General features: G+C 30.5%; 1 protein-coding gene and 1 pseudogene across 1 annotated transcript; both read right to left on the bottom strand.

The window, feature by feature from the left end:
- Positions 1–2,566: 2,566 nt before the first annotated feature.
- Positions 2,567–4,212, bottom strand: LOC147907803 (uncharacterized; annotated as a pseudogene).
- A 5,021-nt stretch (positions 4,213–9,233) lies between these two features.
- LOC105143195 (hypothetical protein) lies at positions 9,234–19,761 on the bottom strand. The gene is made up of 2 exons (XM_011051316.2): positions 19,602–19,761; positions 9,234–10,232 (listed from the first exon to the last, which is right to left on the bottom strand). The coding sequence occupies exons 1-2, from the start codon at positions 19,711–19,713 to the stop codon at positions 9,949–9,951; spliced, it is 396 nt and encodes a 131-aa protein (XP_011049618.1). The 5' UTR covers positions 19,714–19,761; the 3' UTR covers positions 9,234–9,948.
- Between the last annotated feature and the right edge of the window lie 880 nt (positions 19,762–20,641).

Raw genomic sequence — 20,641 nt, 5'->3', positions numbered from 1 at the left:
TTATAAACAAATAAAGATAAATTGCTTTTTCATTATCATTTCCTAACTCAGTTAAAAACAAATGCCAGCGTATAATTTCGTTTTCATCTGATTTCTTCTTAATTAAATATTAAGTCATAAACAAATGGAAGTCGTTATCAAATAAATTGCTTTGTCATTGTAATGTCCGTCGTAGTAAAAACTAATTATTAATGACGAACGTCACTAGCCGCGACGTGGATATCGTTGCTACAATAATCTTGGTACCGGTCGCGACGCTGAAATCGAAAAGTCACGTGCTCACCGCATGAAACCGTTAGGAATGTGCGCCTGCGCGGGGAAAATAATTAATAAGTACGAAATCGCTGTGAATAATTAAGAAAACGATGATTGAGTAAATAGGTACCTTCGAGGCCGCCGCTTATTCGAAATGGAGATTCTCCAATTAATCCCTGATAAGATAATTATCAGAAATTGTTAATTAATTCAAATTCCATAAATGACTAAAGGATAATTGTAGTAATACCGGATCGCCTAATCAGAGTGTCAGAGCATGCAAGGGTTTAACGAAGACTCCCACGCTAAGAGTCAAAAAGGCATCTGAACCAACATAACCGAATTTCCATTAAACAATTGCCAATGCCGCATAAAAAGCGCTTTCATTGCACGAAAGCATTAATCAGAACTCAAGGAGAAAGATTCATTAGCAGAACCATTGTTGTAGTTCATAACGCAACTCTAAACAAGGCATTATCAGGGAAATTAGAATCATTGGCATAATAACGATCGTTAACCTTCTAGAGAGCGCGCGCCCTTTCGTAGCGGGTCGTTGTGTACACAGATTATCGTAGAATAAGACTGAAAATTCGAAAGATTAAAGCATATATCGTCAAATAAGTATTGTGCGATAAAAGTTTATGATATCTAAATAATTATTTATTTAAAAACTAAGTTATCTTTTATTAGAAAATGGATTAATAAAAAAAAGTTTTATGCGCTTTCAGTCATAGTTATTGCAAATAACAATTGTCGAATGTTTTTTGCAAGTAAAATGAAAACATTTGTTGCATTTGAGGATGGTGATCATATTTTAGCACAACTTGCACCTCGCTTTTCACCGACATTGAGCGATTCCTGTGTATCCTCCACAGGAATATTTTTCTGAAAAAATGCCCTGATATCTTAAAAATTGATTCTATGTAAACAACATACGCTAACAGAATGCGAATCGATGGCCCGAAAAACACTGAAGAAATACCTTGGGAAGCCGAGATCCAGAAAATAGATTTTACCTGTATCCTCTTCATAAAACTAGTGCGCGTGTACAGAAAATATACATGTGCGCCCGCTGAAAGATTAACGATTCAGTAAAGAACATTCTAGAACTTTCTTTAGACAATGTTAACATATAAAACGAAAGCTACAATTGGCTAATTCCGTTGAAGCGAAAAATCATTTCATAACGATATATAAGCGAGAACTTTTCGCAGAAACGGCGCATATAAAGTTACTTTTGCATTAACATCTGGCAAACCGCTCCTAGAATTGGATTTTTGAATGTAATTTTTTTCTTTTATAAAAAGTTTATAGGCATGTTTTATAGAAAAAAAGGCCTTTTTTTTTTTTTTTCGTAATAGATATTGACGGATATTTAGTTTTGTACCATACAATATTATTTCAAACTCAGCCGATCACGCCCAAAGTTATCCGAATGGACTGTCATAATGTTACATGCCATATACGGTATCTATTAGAATCTCAATCTTTTAATAGAAGTGAACAATTAAAACATATAAAACGTGTTTCATCCCTCTGTGTGGTAATACAACCAAAGTGCATTCACAACAGTATCACAAAACGTGAAACTTCGTCCGAAATAGTTTGATGCCGTTCGGAGAGACCTCAAAAACAGCAAATCGAACTTCTTTTACTGTAAGAATCATTTCAAAATAAACGTTTTTACAGCTTAATAATTATATGATAAATTATCAAATTATTATTTTTTCGATAGCATTTCATCTATTAATAACTCTTAATCTAATTTCTTATGTACATAAAAAATTGTTTATATTTACAGTTGCGAAAGGATATGGAAAATTATCAGTATTACATAATGATGGGAGGTCCAGTGAAAATTTAAAAAAAATATTAGTCCACATAAATTCGAATGCCAGCCTGACCGTAAACGTAGAACATGCTTAACTATAGTATCAGAAAAACGAATGAGGGCGAGCGAAAGTAAAGGAAATCTTTAGACAAGCATTCGAGTCTAATTCTTTGACAAATATCGCAGACGCATCAAAACAATACAAATGTTGCCCTAAGTAAGCCTATGATAAATGAAATCATTCTCAAACCTCGAATTGAACAAACTTTTATTTTGGATGAGATTGTAGATATAAGAGACATTGAAGGAGTTGGATTCATGCATGATGTCAGAATACAATAGATAAACTCTCCAAAAAATGTACTATTATGGCGGACCGAGGTTTTAAAAAAATATCTTTATTAGCAGAAAAACATTGTGAATTAATAAAACCACTAAGGATATCATCCATACCATAAACCTACGAAGTCTGAGATTTTGGAAACTAAACATATTGCTAGTTTACGAATTCACATAGAACGTGTCATTGGGAGTGAATTTGATTTTTTAAAACCACATGCTGTTATAAACCATATGTATGTTATCTTACACTGATGACATTATAGTGCTTGCCTCAGCATTAATAAATTTACACTCCAATAATAAAAATATAATACGATATAAGAATTGACAAACGTAATTCTAAATATATTATATTATATATTTTACACATAGTTTTATACATCAATACTTTATTTCTGTACAGAAAATAACAGCAATGGAAATATATTTCTTTCCCAAAACAGCATTGCCTTTTTAGTTAAATCCTGTACTACTTCTGAATCGCATAAGCCATTGCATTTGTACCTTTTTCGTACTTTCAAAAGCCGAATCAGCCATACAAAATAATTCTTCTTTCCTTCCTGTAACTAATATTTGTAAGTACATCTGTACTTAGGATTGATAATTTTATCTTTCGATAAGAATTTTTTCCAACGTTTTTTTATCCAAAAGACATTTTATTTTCATAATGTATTTCATTGGTTATACCATCAGACGATGCACCGCGAACTGGATAATTTGGCAATAGATATAATTCAACATTCTTAATTCGTGTACCTAGTTTGCGCTCTACTTCTGTCAGAATGTTTTTTTCAAGTTTTTTCCTCGTAACATTGTACTTTACTCGCTCCTGTTACTTGTTTAACAAATGACCCACCATCTGTTATACAAGCTGCTTCGTATAACTTAGAAGCTATAATTTTTCCATATCGAAGTTCATACAGTGCACAATCACTCTGTTTTTGTGTCAATTGTTCAGCTTCATCGCATAAGACTTGAATCATCTCGGAACTAGCAAAGTTAAGAAATCCTGAAATTAGACTTCTATTTAAATGAAATTTTAAAAGGAATCTGTGCAAATCATTTTTCATCAATAATAAGACATTTCAAATCAGTATGTAGTCGTGAAATTTGACAGTCTTCTGATAGCTACTCAAGGAATAACGAGCGTAAGATAGCATCTCCGCAATGATTCGATGCAAGTGTGCGTAATTGATGGAGATATGCCGACTTTTCGTCTCGCATTTCATGACCACGTAACAATCGACGAAGGCATGTTTCGTCTCCATCATAAGCGGAAATAACGCGTCGTCTAATTGCATTGTATTTGTTCTCTGTTGGCGGACTTAGAATAAGATCTGAAATACTGCGTAAGGCTTCACCCGATAAGTGTGAGGCGATGTATCGATATTTTATCGTATCTGAGATTATGGTTAACGAAACTAAAGGTCAACGCGATGTTGCAAACGCTTTAAAGCGTTTTTTAACTGGTCAGTTTGTAAAATTCTTTCTTCTAATTGATCCATCAAATGCTTTAAAGCATTTGTAACGAGACTTTGACCACAGCCTAAGTCTACTTGTGCAAACCATAGGCGTATAACCAACAATCTTGTGCGCGATATAGTAGTCCGACACACTGCTGGATAAAACGATGCCGGTTTTTGTCGAGGGTTACCAATGTAGCGTTAATGAAAGGTTTACTAGTATTACTCGATTGACTGACAAGTAATTCCAACAAATATATATCTTTATTATAAAATATAACGTACAAAGGACTCTAAGGGTCTGAGCACCAGAATTGTCATAACACTTAGAGACTTAAGTTGTAGATGTAAATAATGCACTTTCATATATAATATTTCCAAGAGACGGCCAATAAATCGTACGCCAAAGTTTGTGCGTTACTTATGTCTACAAATCTCTAAGTCAATGTTATGATCTCAGACTCTAACTTTCAGACGAAGTGTCTGAGTGAGGAATAAATGAATTATGCTAGATGGACGACGATCGTGAACGCTGAGTGGCGCTGCCACCAACGCCGAGTTATTGGAGGGATGCAACCGCTATATTTATATTTGTGGCAACTCTTTGATCAACATTGCACATCTCAGGAGGAAAATCTTGTATTCTTATATCATACACACACATACGCACGCACGCGCGCACACACACACACACACACACACACACACACACACACACACACACACACACACACACACCATACATGCAATATACACACACATGCAATAGAGCATCCCAGCAAACGAGAATGGATTGAAATGAATTGAAATGGATTCAGATTTTTAGAAATATTGATTCACGAATGTTAAAATGAATGCTTTTCAATTCTGAATGCATTTTTATTCATTTATAGGAATTGCATGGAGCATAATCTCTATGCCTTTCAATCTAAAAATGATATTAGCTTTTTTTGTGCACACAATTGTGAATACTGTTTAATTTAAAATTTTGAATAGGAAATGCAATTTTTCAATCCAATTGCATCCAATTGAATCTAATTGAATCCAATTAAATCCAATTAAATTTAAAAAAAAGTATTCACTATTTAAAATACGCATTCGAATAGAAAAAAATTTTAATCCATTCTCATTTGCTGGGATGTTTCCATAAAAAAGAAGTATATAGTTCATCTATTATTTCGATGCATAGAGAAAGTCGACAATAATCACAATTTTAACTAGGAAGATGTTCAGATTTTAAACAATAAAAGTCATTACAATAAAGATTAACTTCTAAGATGGTGAACATAATCAAACAAAAAATGAATTCAATAAACAAAATCAAATTTTCACACCGAATTTCTCTCACAATAAATTTTCTTATCTTTATCATATTATCTCCTATTTGACTCTTTCCATATATCCTTCATTTCTTCAGTGAAGAATCCTCTCTCTTTTTGTTTTCATCGTTTCTTATTTATTATGTTTGACATCGCTTTTTTATCTTATTTTATTTGTTCATGTCGGTCTGTTACTTTCACCTCTGTTTACATCAATTTAAGATATGCGTGCTTAAAAATTATATGAATTATAATCACACTTATGAGTCTAAAATTCTTTTCCAATTTATACGCATGTACACACGTACGCACACACGCACGCATACATATGTACTCAATAATCGAGGATGAAAATGAATTAAAATTTTTATGCAGATTTTAAGTCCAATTGAATCCGATTAAATAAAAAAAACTTTTAGTCAATTAGATTCAAATATATTCAATCAGATTCTATTGGAATAAAAAACTACATTTTCAATTGAGTAGTTCTTACTTCTTATGCACAAAAGAAGCCGATATTATTTTGAAAACTATAGAAATATGTTTCATGCAATTTCTATAAATGAATAAAAATTTTTCGGATTGAAAAAGGCTTACTATAACGTTCACAAATGTATTTCTGAAAATCTAAATTCATTTCAATTCATTTTAATTCATTCTCATTTACTAGTACATATAAATGTTCCGAATTGCCTTACCTTACAGCTCACTAAATATAACAAATTAATTACACAGGCCTATAAAATTTAGGGAGACTAATGCTTTGAACTTTGGAAAATATTTCCGTAGGATTTTGATATGTTGAAAATGATTACGTACGTGTGTTGTCCGTTTTTTTTTCTATTACCCTGTTTTTTTAATAAAACAGTTTTTTTCGGAAGTCAATTTTTTATTAATTTTTTCTGGCTAAATAAAAATAAAATATTGAGGTTTGTTTTGTAACATTTAACTCAGAAATATTTCAACAATACTAAAAATATTTTTTCGATATTAAAAATGTCTTATGCAAACTGCAAACAAAAGTTTTGGAAAAATCGTAAAACCGAAAAAATTACATATTTTGAAATATAAAATCTAATAATTAAAAGAAAAAAAAATCGTAAAAAATATCTAACAATTTATAAATCAAAGTATAAAAATGCCTATAAAAGCCAACACTAGTCATGTATAATTAATTTATTCGTTATACATAAATTGTTTTGATCGCCAATTTGGATCCTTCTCAATACAAATATTTAATACTTAAGAAAAGTATTTGTCATATAAATATCATGAACATTATAATTTAAAATTATATAAACGGATTAATGCTGATTTCATTTTAATTGTCAAATTTTTTTCGTTCATTTTAATTGTCAAATTAAAAACTGAACTATTGATCAAATACAATTTTATATTAAATTTATATTCTCCCAGTCAAACTCATGGGAAAATTCTAATCTGTGCGCCGTGATGATCGAATACTGTGTTGTATTCCAATTAATATGATTTTTATGTTCATTGATACGTGCCTTAGGGATTCTCCCCATTTACCTCACATATGATGTGTCATAATTTTTATAATTTATTTTATATACTATATTATTATATTATGTGCTATAATAGAAAAATCATCTTTCTGAACTTGGATGACTTTTTTCAATTTATTTATGCTCTTATACGCCTTGCTTATTAATTGTTCTTTATTAAAAAAATTTTTTATCTTTTTAAAGATACTAAGTATGAAAGGTATCGTAAAAAATCTCCGTCTTTTAACTTCATTATTATTATCTGAATTCTGTTTATTATTATTGCTAGAATCGTTATTAGAATTGTTGTTAAATTGTATAAATTTTTTTCGTAATCTCTTGTTAATTATAGCTTAATAATGGTTATCCACATATGATTTTTTGCTATATAATAACTTTTTTAAAAAATTTTAATTCTTTTTTTAAAAAACAAGATACAAAAAGAGCATAAAGAACCACACCACAGGTTATAATTTGTGATATTTACTTATTATTATATAAATTAAAACATTAAACGTTTCCACAATCTGGCCATCTTCAGTAATACAATAGTCTTCATAAACCGCAAAAATACATTTAGTTGAAATTAAATTCAACAGTCCATTGTTGTAATAAAAATGACATGTTCTTTTTAGTGTGCAGATGCTTCGTATAAAATGTTATAACGCCCATAGTCATATCAAGAAGTGTAGAACAAGAATTTCCAGATTCTAATTAAATTTAAATTTATATGTCATTAATTTCTCCTATTCGAATATAAAGAATTATAATCGTTACCTGTTTTACAGCCAAAAAACTGAGCGAAGAATATCAAATGACACTTTCACACAATAAGACTTTCTTCGTGACATTATGTGTTGTTGTTTGTTATATCGCGTATTATACCACTATTTATACGCCTGAGTCAAACAAATTAGAAATTTCTAGAGTTATTATTGAACAGAAAAAGAAATCTTACTTAAGAAAAGGAAAATAAATATCTGGCAGACTTTCCGTGTCGCTTTGTTTATTGATACCTCTTATTTGTCTTTTTATGTGTATCATTTCGGAAATTCTTCTTTTTATTAAAGATTGTTCCTTGTCTAAAACTTTTATGTTTTCCCAATCTAACTCATGCATCTCGTTCAAACGGTGACGTGAAACCACTGAAATTTCGGAAGGTGATTTTCTTAAATCCGCTTTATGTTCTTTTATCTGAGTCTTTAATTTTCTTTTTGTTTGGCCTACATACGACGAATCACAATTTAAACATAACATTTGTTTAAATTGTGTCACCGTTTGAACGAGATGCATGAGTTAGATTGGGAAAAGATAAAAGTTTTAGACAAGGAACAATCTTTAATAAAAAGAAGAATTTCCGAAATGATACACATAAAAAGACAAATAAGAGGTATCAATAAACAAAGCGACACGGAAAGTCTGCCAGATATTTATTTTCCTTTTCTTAAGTAAGATTTCTTTTTCTGTTCAATAATAACTCTAGAAATTTCTAATTTGTTTGACTCAGGCGTATAAATAGTGGTATAATACGCGATATAACAAACAATAACACATAATGTCACGAAGAAAGTCTTATTGTGTGAAAGTGTCATTTGATATTCTTCGCTCAGTTTTTTGGCTGTAAAACAGGTAACGATTATAATTCTTTATATTCGAATAGGAGAAATTAATGACATATAAATTTAAATTTAATTAGAATCTGGAAATTCTTGTTCTACACTTCTTGATATGACTATGGGCGTTATAACATTTTGTACGAAGCATCTGCACACTAAAAAGAACATGCCATTTTTATTACAACAATGGACTGTTGAATTTAATTTCAACTAAATGTATTTTTGCGGTTTATGAAGACTATTGTATTACTGAAGATGGCCAGATTGTGGAAACGTTTAATGTTTTAATTTATATAATAATAAGTAAATATCACAAATTATAACCTGTGGTGTGGTTCTTTATGCTCTTTTTGTATCTTGTTTGTTAAATTGATAACCACGTGAAAAAAATTTTTTATCTTTTTTTAAACTAGAAACATACAGCTATAAGTTGTCAGATATTTTTTTCTTTCAAATTAGTTGTTTTATATTTCAAAATTTGTCAATATTTTACAAGTTTTCCAAAGTTTTTTGTTTGCGATTTGCATAAAACATTTTTATATGCATCGAAAAAATATTCTTAGTATTGTTGGAACGTTTCTAGGTTAAATGCCGCAAAACAGACCTCGATATCATTTTTTGTTTAGCTGGAAAGAATTTACTTCCGAAAAAAACTGTTTTATTTAAAAAATAGAGTAATGAAAAAAACAATGTAGCGTATCAAAATCCTACGGAAACATCTTTCAAAGCAGACTCCACCTAAATTTTGTCAGCTAATTATTTTGGAATTCTATTTACATCCATGAAATGTCGACTTTTCTTCGTACAATTAAGAATCTTGTCCATTAATTGCGAGCGATGTTTTTTCGACATTTATGAATATACATATGAGGATTAGGTGCATTTTATTTAATATGGGATAAGTTTTGTAAAGGAATTTTTATTAAAGCATCAATTATATGTATTCAGAATTGTAAGTTTTCACCCACTAACGATGGCTCAGTATGAATCGAAACGCTTGAAATATTTATATTGCATTTGAATTTGTCAATACATTAATTTTAATTGTACACTGATATCAGTTTGACTCATTGCCCTGTTTATTGCATTCTGAAATTTTTAATTCTCTAAGCTTTTAGATACTTTTTTATTTTTAATCATTAATTATTTGGATACTGTATAGTGAATTTGGTTCGAAGCTCTAGTATTAATTATTGAAACCATTATACACAAATTGATGTAAAGATGTGTTTAAGATAAATAGAAGTTAAGTGCGAAATAAATTTTTAAAATACTTTTAAACTTCTAATCAATATACATTTATGCTGTTAAGTAGCATATGTATTTTATAATATGAAATATTTGTATTTCATTATTACATTCAAATTAAAATGTATGACAGATTTAATATGCACCAATGTGCATTAGTGCCTTCAAATAAATTAACAGTTTTTTCTTTGATATTATTTCTTTTTCTGAAAAAAGTGGTCAAAAAGTTTATAGCGAAACAAACATGAGGCAGCATTTTCCTCGTTGAAATGTCTGATAGGGAAATTAAGCAAGGCCGATTTTTTGTAATAATGTTAAGAATTTGCGAAAATTTTTGGTTTCGCTCTTTTTTATTCTATGCCCTCCTTATAGTTCAGTATGATGAGATGGGAATCTCTTTAGTACTGCGTAATACAAATTATAAAAAGCATAGGAGCTAACAATCAGGATTCCCATAAGAGCCAATCCAAAAATCCAAGACAAGAGATTGCCATCTATCATATTAGAAGCTTCTTTCCTTTTCCGAGCACTGATCTCTCCTAGTGTAGTGCCCTTTCGCTCTATCATGAGCTTCTTCATATTGGCGAGCTTCTCTCGTAACTCATCTACAGATTCGGCAATCTCCTCGATCGATTCTCCCACGGGTAAATCTGCAATTTATGTAAGTACGATATCATATGAGAACAAGGCATTCTTGATTAAATAAATATATGGAACATACAACTTGCACACTTGGAAAAACTTGTAAACTATAAGTCGTATGAAAAACTTATATATACAAAAGTTGCATGACTTCCATTCTCAGTCCCATCCTTGTCTGTAGCGTGATTGACTTCTCTCATATGCCTGTGGTGCGCTGATTGTACACAGTCATAAGGGACCTACAGTTTAACGTTGATTCCGAACGACGATTTTGTTTAGAAAAAGTACTTGGCAAAGATACTTTCGGTGCTTTGCCATTGCCTATCGAGAGGAGTTACGAGCGTATGAAAATTTTTCGGTTCTGCCTGGGATCGAACCCGGGATCTCTGGTATAGCAGTATCGGACGCTGCCTGCTACGCTACACTAATGCATGATTTACATAGTGTATAAATTTTTTTATAAATAGAAAAGTTAAAAAGATTTTTAGGTCAATTTCATTAAAAAAAAATAAAATTATATGAATTTTTTTAGATAATATAATTTTAGATAAGATAATGTAATTTCTGTAACTATTTTGCACATAAAAGTATTATGATAAAGATTTCGAAAAATCAATGGTCTACGAGTTATTTTAAATTTTATTCCGCTACATAAAGTATTAAATATCTTGTATAGAATAATAAGATAAATCAATTAGTTCAAATAAAACACATAATTGTTTATTTAAAAAAATGATCCATTTTGCCCACATATTTTTTAAAGCAATTACGTGTTTTTTTTTTACACCAATTGATTCATCTTATTATTTTGTTTATAAAAGTATTAAGGTACAATTATAAAAAAATTAATAGTTTAATATTTTATGTCAATCGGAATAAGGTATAAAATATCTCGTAAATTATTGATTTTTAGATACTTTTATTTTTATAATATTTTTATATGCAGAAAAAAGAAAGAGGAATCATATAATGTAAAAAAATTCATATAATTTCATTAAAAAAAAATAAGGTTAATCTTGAAATTTTTTTAACGCTTCTATTTATAAAAATATTTATGCACTATGTAATGGCCCTCTCGAAGTAATGCAACGTTTGTATAACAGTTTTTCATACAACTTATAGTTTACAAGTTTTTCGAAGTGTGCAAGTTGTCTGCCTTATACTTTGTATGTATACAGAATATTTGTATGCATACAGAATATTTGAGACTATTTTCATGCAAATAGAACGGACGAACTGAATCAAAAAGTCCTGTACAACTATTTAATTTTTCGTAATAGTTAACGAGTTATTAATATTTGAAAATCAAATTATAAACAATGTTTCATGCCCTCAATTGTTGGCGGCTACATCTCGCCGTGCGCTTGCATTCGGTGACAGGTCGGGCTAATATGGTGAGTTTAATCAATTGATTAAATTTAATTCATTAACTATTGTGACAATGGAAAAATTGTAGACAACTTTTCGATTTTATCTGTATATGAAAACAGGATAAGACTTCCGTACTCCTATCCTACTCTTTAAATCTGAATCAGTGGATAATTACTGATATCGGTGCCAAATATGTCACTGGTAATCAATGAATGAAATGTCAGATCCCTAACTTAGCTGATCTTTATTATGTAATCTAACTAATCTTGTTTTAGTGCATAAATTCAATATAGTATTGGAAAATTGAAATTAACATGCACATATCAGTATTTTAGTTATATGTATAATGTACAAAATTTTTCCTTTTTTAATTAAATTTCACTGATTATCAGTGTCAAATATGCCATTGAGTAATTAGTGACTATCCATTGATTCAGATATAGAGAGTACCCAAATTCGATGAAATTTTACAGATATGTAATATCAACTAAATGTAATCAAATCCATAAATGCGGAAATGCTTAGTTTTCGAAGTATTCAAAATTTATTTAATCGACTTAATTAACATTTGATAAAACTTTTCTTTTACACAGTCAGCCCCAAATGACCTCCAACTGACCTTAACCCTCAAGAAGATCAAAGTCACTCGTTTTTCCGTCACTCGTTATTCATTAAAAAGTTATGAATAAAACAATTTGTATGAATAATATGTAATTTTCGAACACAAGGTACATATTTCAGCACTTTCCATTGACAACAGGAGGTGAGGGTAGATTTCGCTTCGCGTGAAAAGTCATGCGTCCCCAAGCAGGAGAGAAGTGGAGCCAAGTCGTTTTAGATGAAAGTTGCGCGTCTCCAAGCAGGGAAACTTCATTCCAGTGATATATAACTTTGTATAAACATTTCTTTGTATAAACATTAAATCTTTGTATCGGTGAAAATCCATTTAAGGGCATTTAGAGTGTTTCTGCCAAAATTTAAATTAAATGAAAATTGGAGGTATGATATTTTCGGAAATTCTCCCAAAATATTAATTAAATCACTCAAATAACATTTGAATATTTCGAAAACTAAACATTTTCTCAACTCCGCATTTATAAATTTGACTGCATTTAATTAATATTACATTTCTGTAAAATTTCATCAAAATCGGACTGACTGATATACGGAAGTTGAGCCGAAAATAATCTCGAATATTTTGAGAGACTATGTGTAATATATTGGTATAATTTTTTTCATAATTTTTCATAAAATTTTTCATAATTTATTACATCAACAATTTGTAAGTAATTACAAATGAAATTATAATATATAAATTTTTTAGATTTTTAAATATTTTCTGATAATTTTTTCTAACAACAAGAAATAAGAAATATAATTTCTCAGAACGATTCGATGAAAAATTTTTTAGACTTTCTAATATTTTCTTGTCTTTTTCCCAACAACAACAACAAATAAGAAATATCAGAGGGATATTAAAAAAGTTCGATTTTTGGTCCCTTTGCGGAACCTTCCTCCTCCTCCTCCGTCCATAATCCTCCGAAAAGATGTGGTGACTTTTATTACATGCCTGTGGTACGCACGCTGATTGCACACAGTCATGAAATACATTTATGTGACTTTAATCGAGCACAAATATTTTGGATCGGTCATTTTGAATTCGCCATCATTGATGTTTCCATTTAATTAATAGATTTGTAGTCACTTGTCAACTTGTCTTACAAAGCACTCTCAGATTCATTTTTGTAAAAAATTCGATTACTGCAATCTTACGTGTAAAACTGAATATTGGGCGCACTTTTAGATTTCCTATTTCCATAATTTGTCATGTTTAATAATCATTATGAGCGACCTTAAAACTTTTAAGTACCTATTATCATAAGAAACTTTTGCAATATATCAAATTCATGATAGGTTCTAGTGTGGTACGAAACTTCGATTTGCAAAAGGAGACACATATAATATAAAAAAAATGTATTTTCTCTGCATTTCTGGAGGATATAAAACTATTTTTATTATTTTTTCATGAATCTCAAATAATAACATTTTTGTGGTTAATTAAGGTTTCGACTCCGAACCTAGTTCCGAGACAAGGCGCCGAGCTTTCAACCTGATCAGCATCTTCCTGCATAAGTTAAAAAGCTTATTGGCTCATCCATAATCCTGAGACAATCAAGTGATTAGATAGCCTCGAGCCTTATAGGAATAAGCTGACATTATGTGGGGCGCCGGAATTCAAAACTTGAACTCGAAATAGTAGATCGCGAATCGAAACGCACAAGGCATCAAACTATCGACGCCCGACAGAAATTTGGGGAGTGGGGGTAGCCCTCATTTAGAAAAGGATGCATTCGGCCCAGTATGTTCTCTCTCGTGCATACGCGAAACGCACCTGGACCAATTTGAGTGCGTCTTTTTCTAAATAAGAACTACTTCTCGAATGCTCAGTTTAGAGATACTATGTCTATGGATAAAAGTTCGCATTGTATGCGTGGATGCAATGAGTTCCGCTCCCTCCCCTCCCTATGGGAGAGCTCTACTACCGAAAAAAAACTAACTTAATCCAACCCATTTTTTGATGTGAGGTGGCGTCATTTCGCGTGGAAGGTTGTAAATCCATGTAGATTTTTGCTTCGGGAATTTATAACTTTCCACGCGAAAATAAAGGAGCCCCTCCTCCTTCCGTAGGGGGGCGGAACATGTATCCACATATACACTTTACAACACAAAGCGAGATTCTATAGGTTTACAATTTTCGTTAGCTATCGTTAATTTATTACATCTCCTAAACCAATGCCGTACCCTACTCAATTTTTGCAGGAAATCACTCAAGACACTCTCCTCTACAACATATCTAAAGGACACTTAAATCGCTGAGTTAAAATGCATATTTACCCTACATTTAATCTATAGTTTTATCTTTCTGTACTTTTAAATTTAATAAGTTGATTAACACATCTACAGCCTACTTAATTACAACAAGATACTTGGCAAACTCTAGACCACGTTACTTACCAACAAGCGCAGAAGACCTACGTGTGGTGTACAAAGCGGAAATACAGCAGCTTGAGTTCATACAATGGACTACAATTTTCCTTACTTCACACAATAAAAAAACGTGTCTAATAAGAGCCTGTCTCCCGATACTGTTTCCATTCGCCAAAGGTTCCAATTTTGCAGTAGTGCCTAACAGGTTCCAAAAGAAGAAATCAGAGTCAACAATCTACAAATTTCCTGCAAAGCAAGCAGACATCCTCTGTACACAGGTAGCTAATATATTCCGCAAAGCTAAGCGTCCAATATCACCGGATAAGAATGACTGGCACTTCAGGAACTAAACAAGAATATAAACATCATAGTACTCCCAACAGATAAAAACGCAACAGTAGTCATAAATATATCAGACTACAGAACAAAGATAGAGACCCTCTTTTTTGATGAAACATATATAAGGTTTAAGAGACCCAATAAACATGAAAAATTAGCATTTTAATAAAAAAAAGCTAGCTTCGCAGCAAAACTAAAGCAATATTGAAACCTACGAATTCTCTTCCACCAAAACTATATGATCTAAACATACATAAACTCAATATCTCTCTCAGACTAATTGTAATAAAATTTCCGACATGTGATCTCTCACATCTCCTAGCTCGCGAAGTACAACTTTTGATAGGAAGTCACATATCACTGACGAATTTCACATGGAAAATCCAAAAAGAAATCCGTTTGCATCCTGAAGATATATTGATAAGTTTCGATGTAGAGTCACTTTTCACCAACGTTCCAATAAAAAAACTATTATATTATAGATATAATTAAAATTTCACATTTCCTCCTCCTTCCATAATTCTCCAAAAGAACAAAATGACACCTCATTTCCGAATAAGTTCACCCCAAACCTCTCTCTTCTGAGCCAGTTGTTCCGTTTCGTGGAACCCAGTTGTCCTTTGAAATTTTAGAGAGTTCTGAGAAGCCCCGAAAAGGCCTCAAGCTCAATGAAGAAAAAAATCCAATCTGCACTTCCTCATGCGAAAAGATGGGTAATACTCAATCACTAACGCAGAGAGGCTAACGCAGCACCTATCACGGGCTAACGCAGAGAAGGACTGAATAAGTGTCGAAATAAACACTCTATTCAACCTCAGAACTGAGCAAGATATCTTGTTGTCTTTTGAAGGAGAAATCGTTCCTAAAGGTGAAAGAATCCACAGAGTTCTATTATAACACTAGTCTGATAACTCGTCCCTTTAACTGTTGCCAAAATGTATGTATTATATGCGCAAAATAAATACATTTGCATGCTGCGCATACTTTCTATATATTTTTGAACTAATCGCAAAAACGATAGATCATCTGACCTATTGGCATAGGTGTGTATTTCTGTGTGTGATGATTTTATTCTACGCGCAGGCAATACTTTTACATAAGAAAAAATGGGGAGTTAGCAGTAATAATGTAGTAATAGAAGTCTGTGGAAGAAATACTCAGTGGTCAATGACATCAGACTCAAGCAGACAACGGGAAATCACCTAATTATATATCCCATAAGCGTACCCATGAAGAAAACCTTCAGTGTCCAATAATATTATTCCTTTAATTGAGCACTACTTAACGACCACATTTTTCCTATAATAATCAACGTAATGGAATTCTACGAACAGATGTCTAGTCGTAGAATACGACCACTACCCAACACAAAAATAATCGGCAATACATTCACTTGAGCATGGAGCATTGAATATCTTTAATACAGAATATCTACAAACAGAACTCAACCACTTGAAACAAAAATTGCTTTCAGCAGAACAATAAAAAGAATGTGAACAGGACAATCGGTAAACATAGAAGCGGGACAAAGAACTCAGACACGTAGGAAAAATTGAACAAAAAAAGCCTGTCTATTCTTTCATATGTAAAAGAAATAACAAACCGAATCGACAGGATTTTGAACAAATACAGCAAACCATTTTCAAGTCTCCAACGAAGATCTTGAGCAAATCTTGAGCAAATCTTGAGAAATCCTAAAAATTAAAGACCTTTACTCAATTTCGCAAGAGTATACAAAATGTATCTTGCTCTTGCGGGAAAGTATACATCGATAAAACCGAAAGAATGATCAAGTGTGCATGAAGGAACATCAACGGGATATCAGATCGAAACATGCCACACAATCATATTTTCCAAGGAACAAAGAGATTTTGGAAATACAGAAACATTCAGACAATTTGAATAGAGACTCAGGTTAAAATAAGAAAGATATGGAAGACTGCTCTTTTGACAAGTCAAGGATGTCCCCTTCTTCCCCTTTTCAATATATCCTTATCCTCCTCAGTAGGGTTTATATAAAGGGAGTTCACTGGAGGAGCAGTATAAATGTACTCCTCATCCTGATGAAGTGAACGGCAAGGTTCACAAAACATTGGTACGAAATGTTGGCATCCATTAGCAATAAAAATACGGCGGTAATTCGTATCTCATAAAATCCTTCTGGTATCTTTGAAGACAATACTCGTGAAAACTTAAAAAGTAAACGTTAACCTACTTAATTAATGACTTGTTAAAACACTCTGCTACACTTTCTGTAATATCATGTATATGAGGCATCACAAAAAATTTTATTTTGGAGTTGTTCTTATTTACATTACTGATCTCATTGTTTTTATTTAAATTATACGTTAAAAAATGTTTTAAGTCAGCGATTTACAGTCTTCATTGCAAATTAATTTTAATGGCTAGCCATTGTCTAACAAAGCTCAATACATAATTCGAAATTCTCACTCTGAAAAGTTAGATGAGATAACAAAATCGCTACAAGATTATAAATTGTTCCAGTCTTATGTCATAATGATTCGAAATATATGATAAATCTCTTCCTGAAAATGTCCTTTTTACTCGAATTGAGTTTTTTATATAAATATATTTTATTGATATAAATTGTTGGCTTTATAACTGCTGTTTAATATTGTTCAGATTCTTATCTCACACACCCACACACACACACACACACACACACACACACTCAATTGATGACTTCACAGAAATTTTAAATTTTGACTCTACTTTTTTGCCATTGAATAAAAAAATAAAAGTAACAAAGAATAACATAGGATAATGTAATAAAATCATAAAAAAAATTATTATACAGAATAGTGAATTAGAATCTTAAGGATGTTTTATTACATACTTTCAAAACGATAACAAAATGAAAAAATTACAGATTATTCTAAATCACGTTTAAAGATAATATGACAAATTTGGTGAAGGTTTACTATCTGAATCATAAGTTATTTTAATAAACAGTATTTTTTAAATTTGTGCTCTAATAAAAATATATGGAAATATACAAGTATTATATAAAATAAATCATAAAAATCTCAATTTTTAAATATAAGTACATTATATATTCAAGATTATTTATGTAGAGTTGTGATGCAGGAACTAGTTGTCTAGTAAATAAACAAAATATTTATTTTTGTTCTATATATATTGTTCTCTATATATTGTTCTTTGTAACTAATTAGTGAATCACAATGAAACTACTTTTTCATAAAGTATTTTGAATTTATAGTACTTATAAAAGAAAAAATTCTTTTACTTATAAATTCTTTTATCATTTTTAAAAATTTTTATTTCTAACAATAAAAATAACAAATAGAATAAATAAACTAAAAATGTGTTATTAAACAAAAATATTATCTTATTCACAACTTTCATATGTGTATAGTTTATTTGAAATATAAACACACAATAAATATTAAACACATTTCCAAATTTAATTTTCTTTGTAGGGATTGTACGTGTAATACATTTTTAAAAAGAAATTGATCCAGCATTAATTTTTAATAAAAGTATGAATGGAATTTAAATACTAGAAATTCATTTGGACTTTTGTAATACTTTGAAAAAGAACCCGGAAAAAATGTTTCATATATAATTATATATAATTATATAAAAAATTGATAATTATCATTTATAATTATATATAAAATATGTCCATATGCATAACATTTTTTTCCGGAAATGTATAATATTTTACTTTTAAATTTTCACTATAATTAATCTTTACGTTCTGATCCCGATAAAAAATTTTTCGCTAATGTAAAATATTTTAATATAAAACATTTCATAAATAAACATTTTAACTTTCTAAGAGGTCTTTCTCAACTTTAAAATAAGTATTAAAGTCAATTTTAAACTAAACGTTAAAAATACATATTTTTAATTAGACGCTTATTAATAATAAATTAATCTCTCCATTTCGATAAGTAACTGTATATTGTACATGAGTTGTCAATCGAACCGTTTCACTACTGGACTTCTTAGTTAAAATAATATTGTTAAACGTTTTAAATTCAAATCAACTGATGTGTTCAATGAAATGTTAATTTATTGTTAATAAGCATCTAATTAAAAATATGTATTTTTACTGTTTAGTTTAAAATTGACTTTATTATGTATTTTAACATTGGGAAGACTCTCCTAGAAAGTCGAAAAGTTTGTTTATAAAATGTTTTACATTAAAATATCAGCAATAATAACTTGCTTTGGCTCATAGCCTTTTTATTTATTAATATTAATCATTTTGAACCAAATTATAATATTTATTATTTTTCTAGAAGATCAAGCAATTGAAGTAATCTGAATTATTTTACTCTTATCATATATTTATCTTAATTTTTATTTAAAAAAATTATTATACCCCTGAACTATATTATTCTGTAAAAGAAATTTTATATATTTTATATTTTTATCTCCGTTTAATTAACATCTATAATTCTGATTTATCTTATAAGATTTATAGCAAATACAATGACTATTCTTTATGCAATGTTTTATGCGGAGGACATTGGAGAGAGAGAGAGAGAGAGAGAGAGAGAGAGAGAGAGAGAGAGAGAGAAAGAGAGAGAGAGAGAGTGTGTCGTCTCGAATGATATGAGCATCATCATTTCCTGATTTTCTAAATATTTAAATAGTTGACGTAAAAATAGAAAAATATTCTGACTCACCATCGATATTTGGCGCACAAGTGTGTCTTTCAGTTTTCATGATGTTAGATGACACGCAGTTTCTCGATTCCGCTTTTTGGTCCGGAGCATGACAGTATTGATTATACAGCATCCCTCAATGTAGCGCAGTCTCTGTGTACCATACAACTAAGATTACCCAATTGCTGCCACGGCCTGCCATTGGATGACTAAATCTCGCGCGATATCTAATTTCGATTTGATTCCAAGTAGCACATAATGCCTATAAAGCATTTAAAAAGTGCTAAAAAATGTATATAAAAAAACGGCACGTGTAAGGGTGGTCATCATTTTAATAATTTTTTTAATTTAATCAGGATATCACCAAAGGTGATTTAATATCTCAAAAAAATAAAACCAGAATTTTTTCAGACTTTTTTGAACAATTTTAATACGTGTCTACGAGACATGGATAGGCGAAAATACATCTTTGTAGACAAAATTCAGCCAATGCTCTAATTCTCTTAATCAATTTTAAAGTTCTTTTTAATTTGTTCGAAATTGAAGCTAAAAGCCCATTCTGTATAAATTTTAATTACGGTCCAAATTAAAAATGGCCGATCTAATATTCGTTATCATATAATATTGACTTTTTTGCTCACTTCATTGAATTGATCACTTTAAGTGGCTATAGTTCATTCAATTTCGAGCAAATTAAAAAAACTTTAAATTGATTAAGAATTAGAGTATCAACCAAATTTTTCCGCCCATTGTGAAGAGTCTAAAAAAAGCTCTGCAAATTAAGTTTTTTGTTGAAAAAAAAAAAGTGCAAATCGATGTTAAATCGACATCGATGCTAAATCGCAGTATTAAAAATAGATATATGTGATAAAATGCATTACGCATTTGCATCTTGCATATCTATTTTTGATACCGCAATTTAACACTGACTTCACATCTATTTTTCAAAAACTTAGCTGCAAAGCCTTTCTAAATGTTAAGATTCTGCATAGTAGACAAAGAAATGAGCTAAAAGCATTCTGTATAAATTTTAATTATGGTTTAAAATAAAAATGGCGATT

The sequence above is a fragment of the Acromyrmex echinatior genome, chromosome 12 (genome assembly GCF_024713525.1).
Source record: "Acromyrmex echinatior isolate Ae372 chromosome 12, ASM2471352v2, whole genome shotgun sequence".
NCBI lineage: Eukaryota > Metazoa > Arthropoda > Insecta > Hymenoptera > Formicidae > Acromyrmex > Acromyrmex echinatior.
Note: the sequence above shows the minus strand (reverse complement) of the source record. Positions and strands in the feature narration are given on the sequence as shown.

Excerpts from the sequence above, each read along its gene's own strand:
- LOC105143195 (XM_011051316.2), bottom strand. The coding sequence starts at position 19,713 with ATGCTGTATAATCAATACTGTCATGCTCCGGACCAAAAAGCGGAATCG. Across the intron at positions 10,233-19,601 it reads TTGTGCGCCAAATATCGATG|ATTTACCCGTGGGAGAATCG; the intron begins GTGAGTCAGAAT and ends CATAAATTGCAG.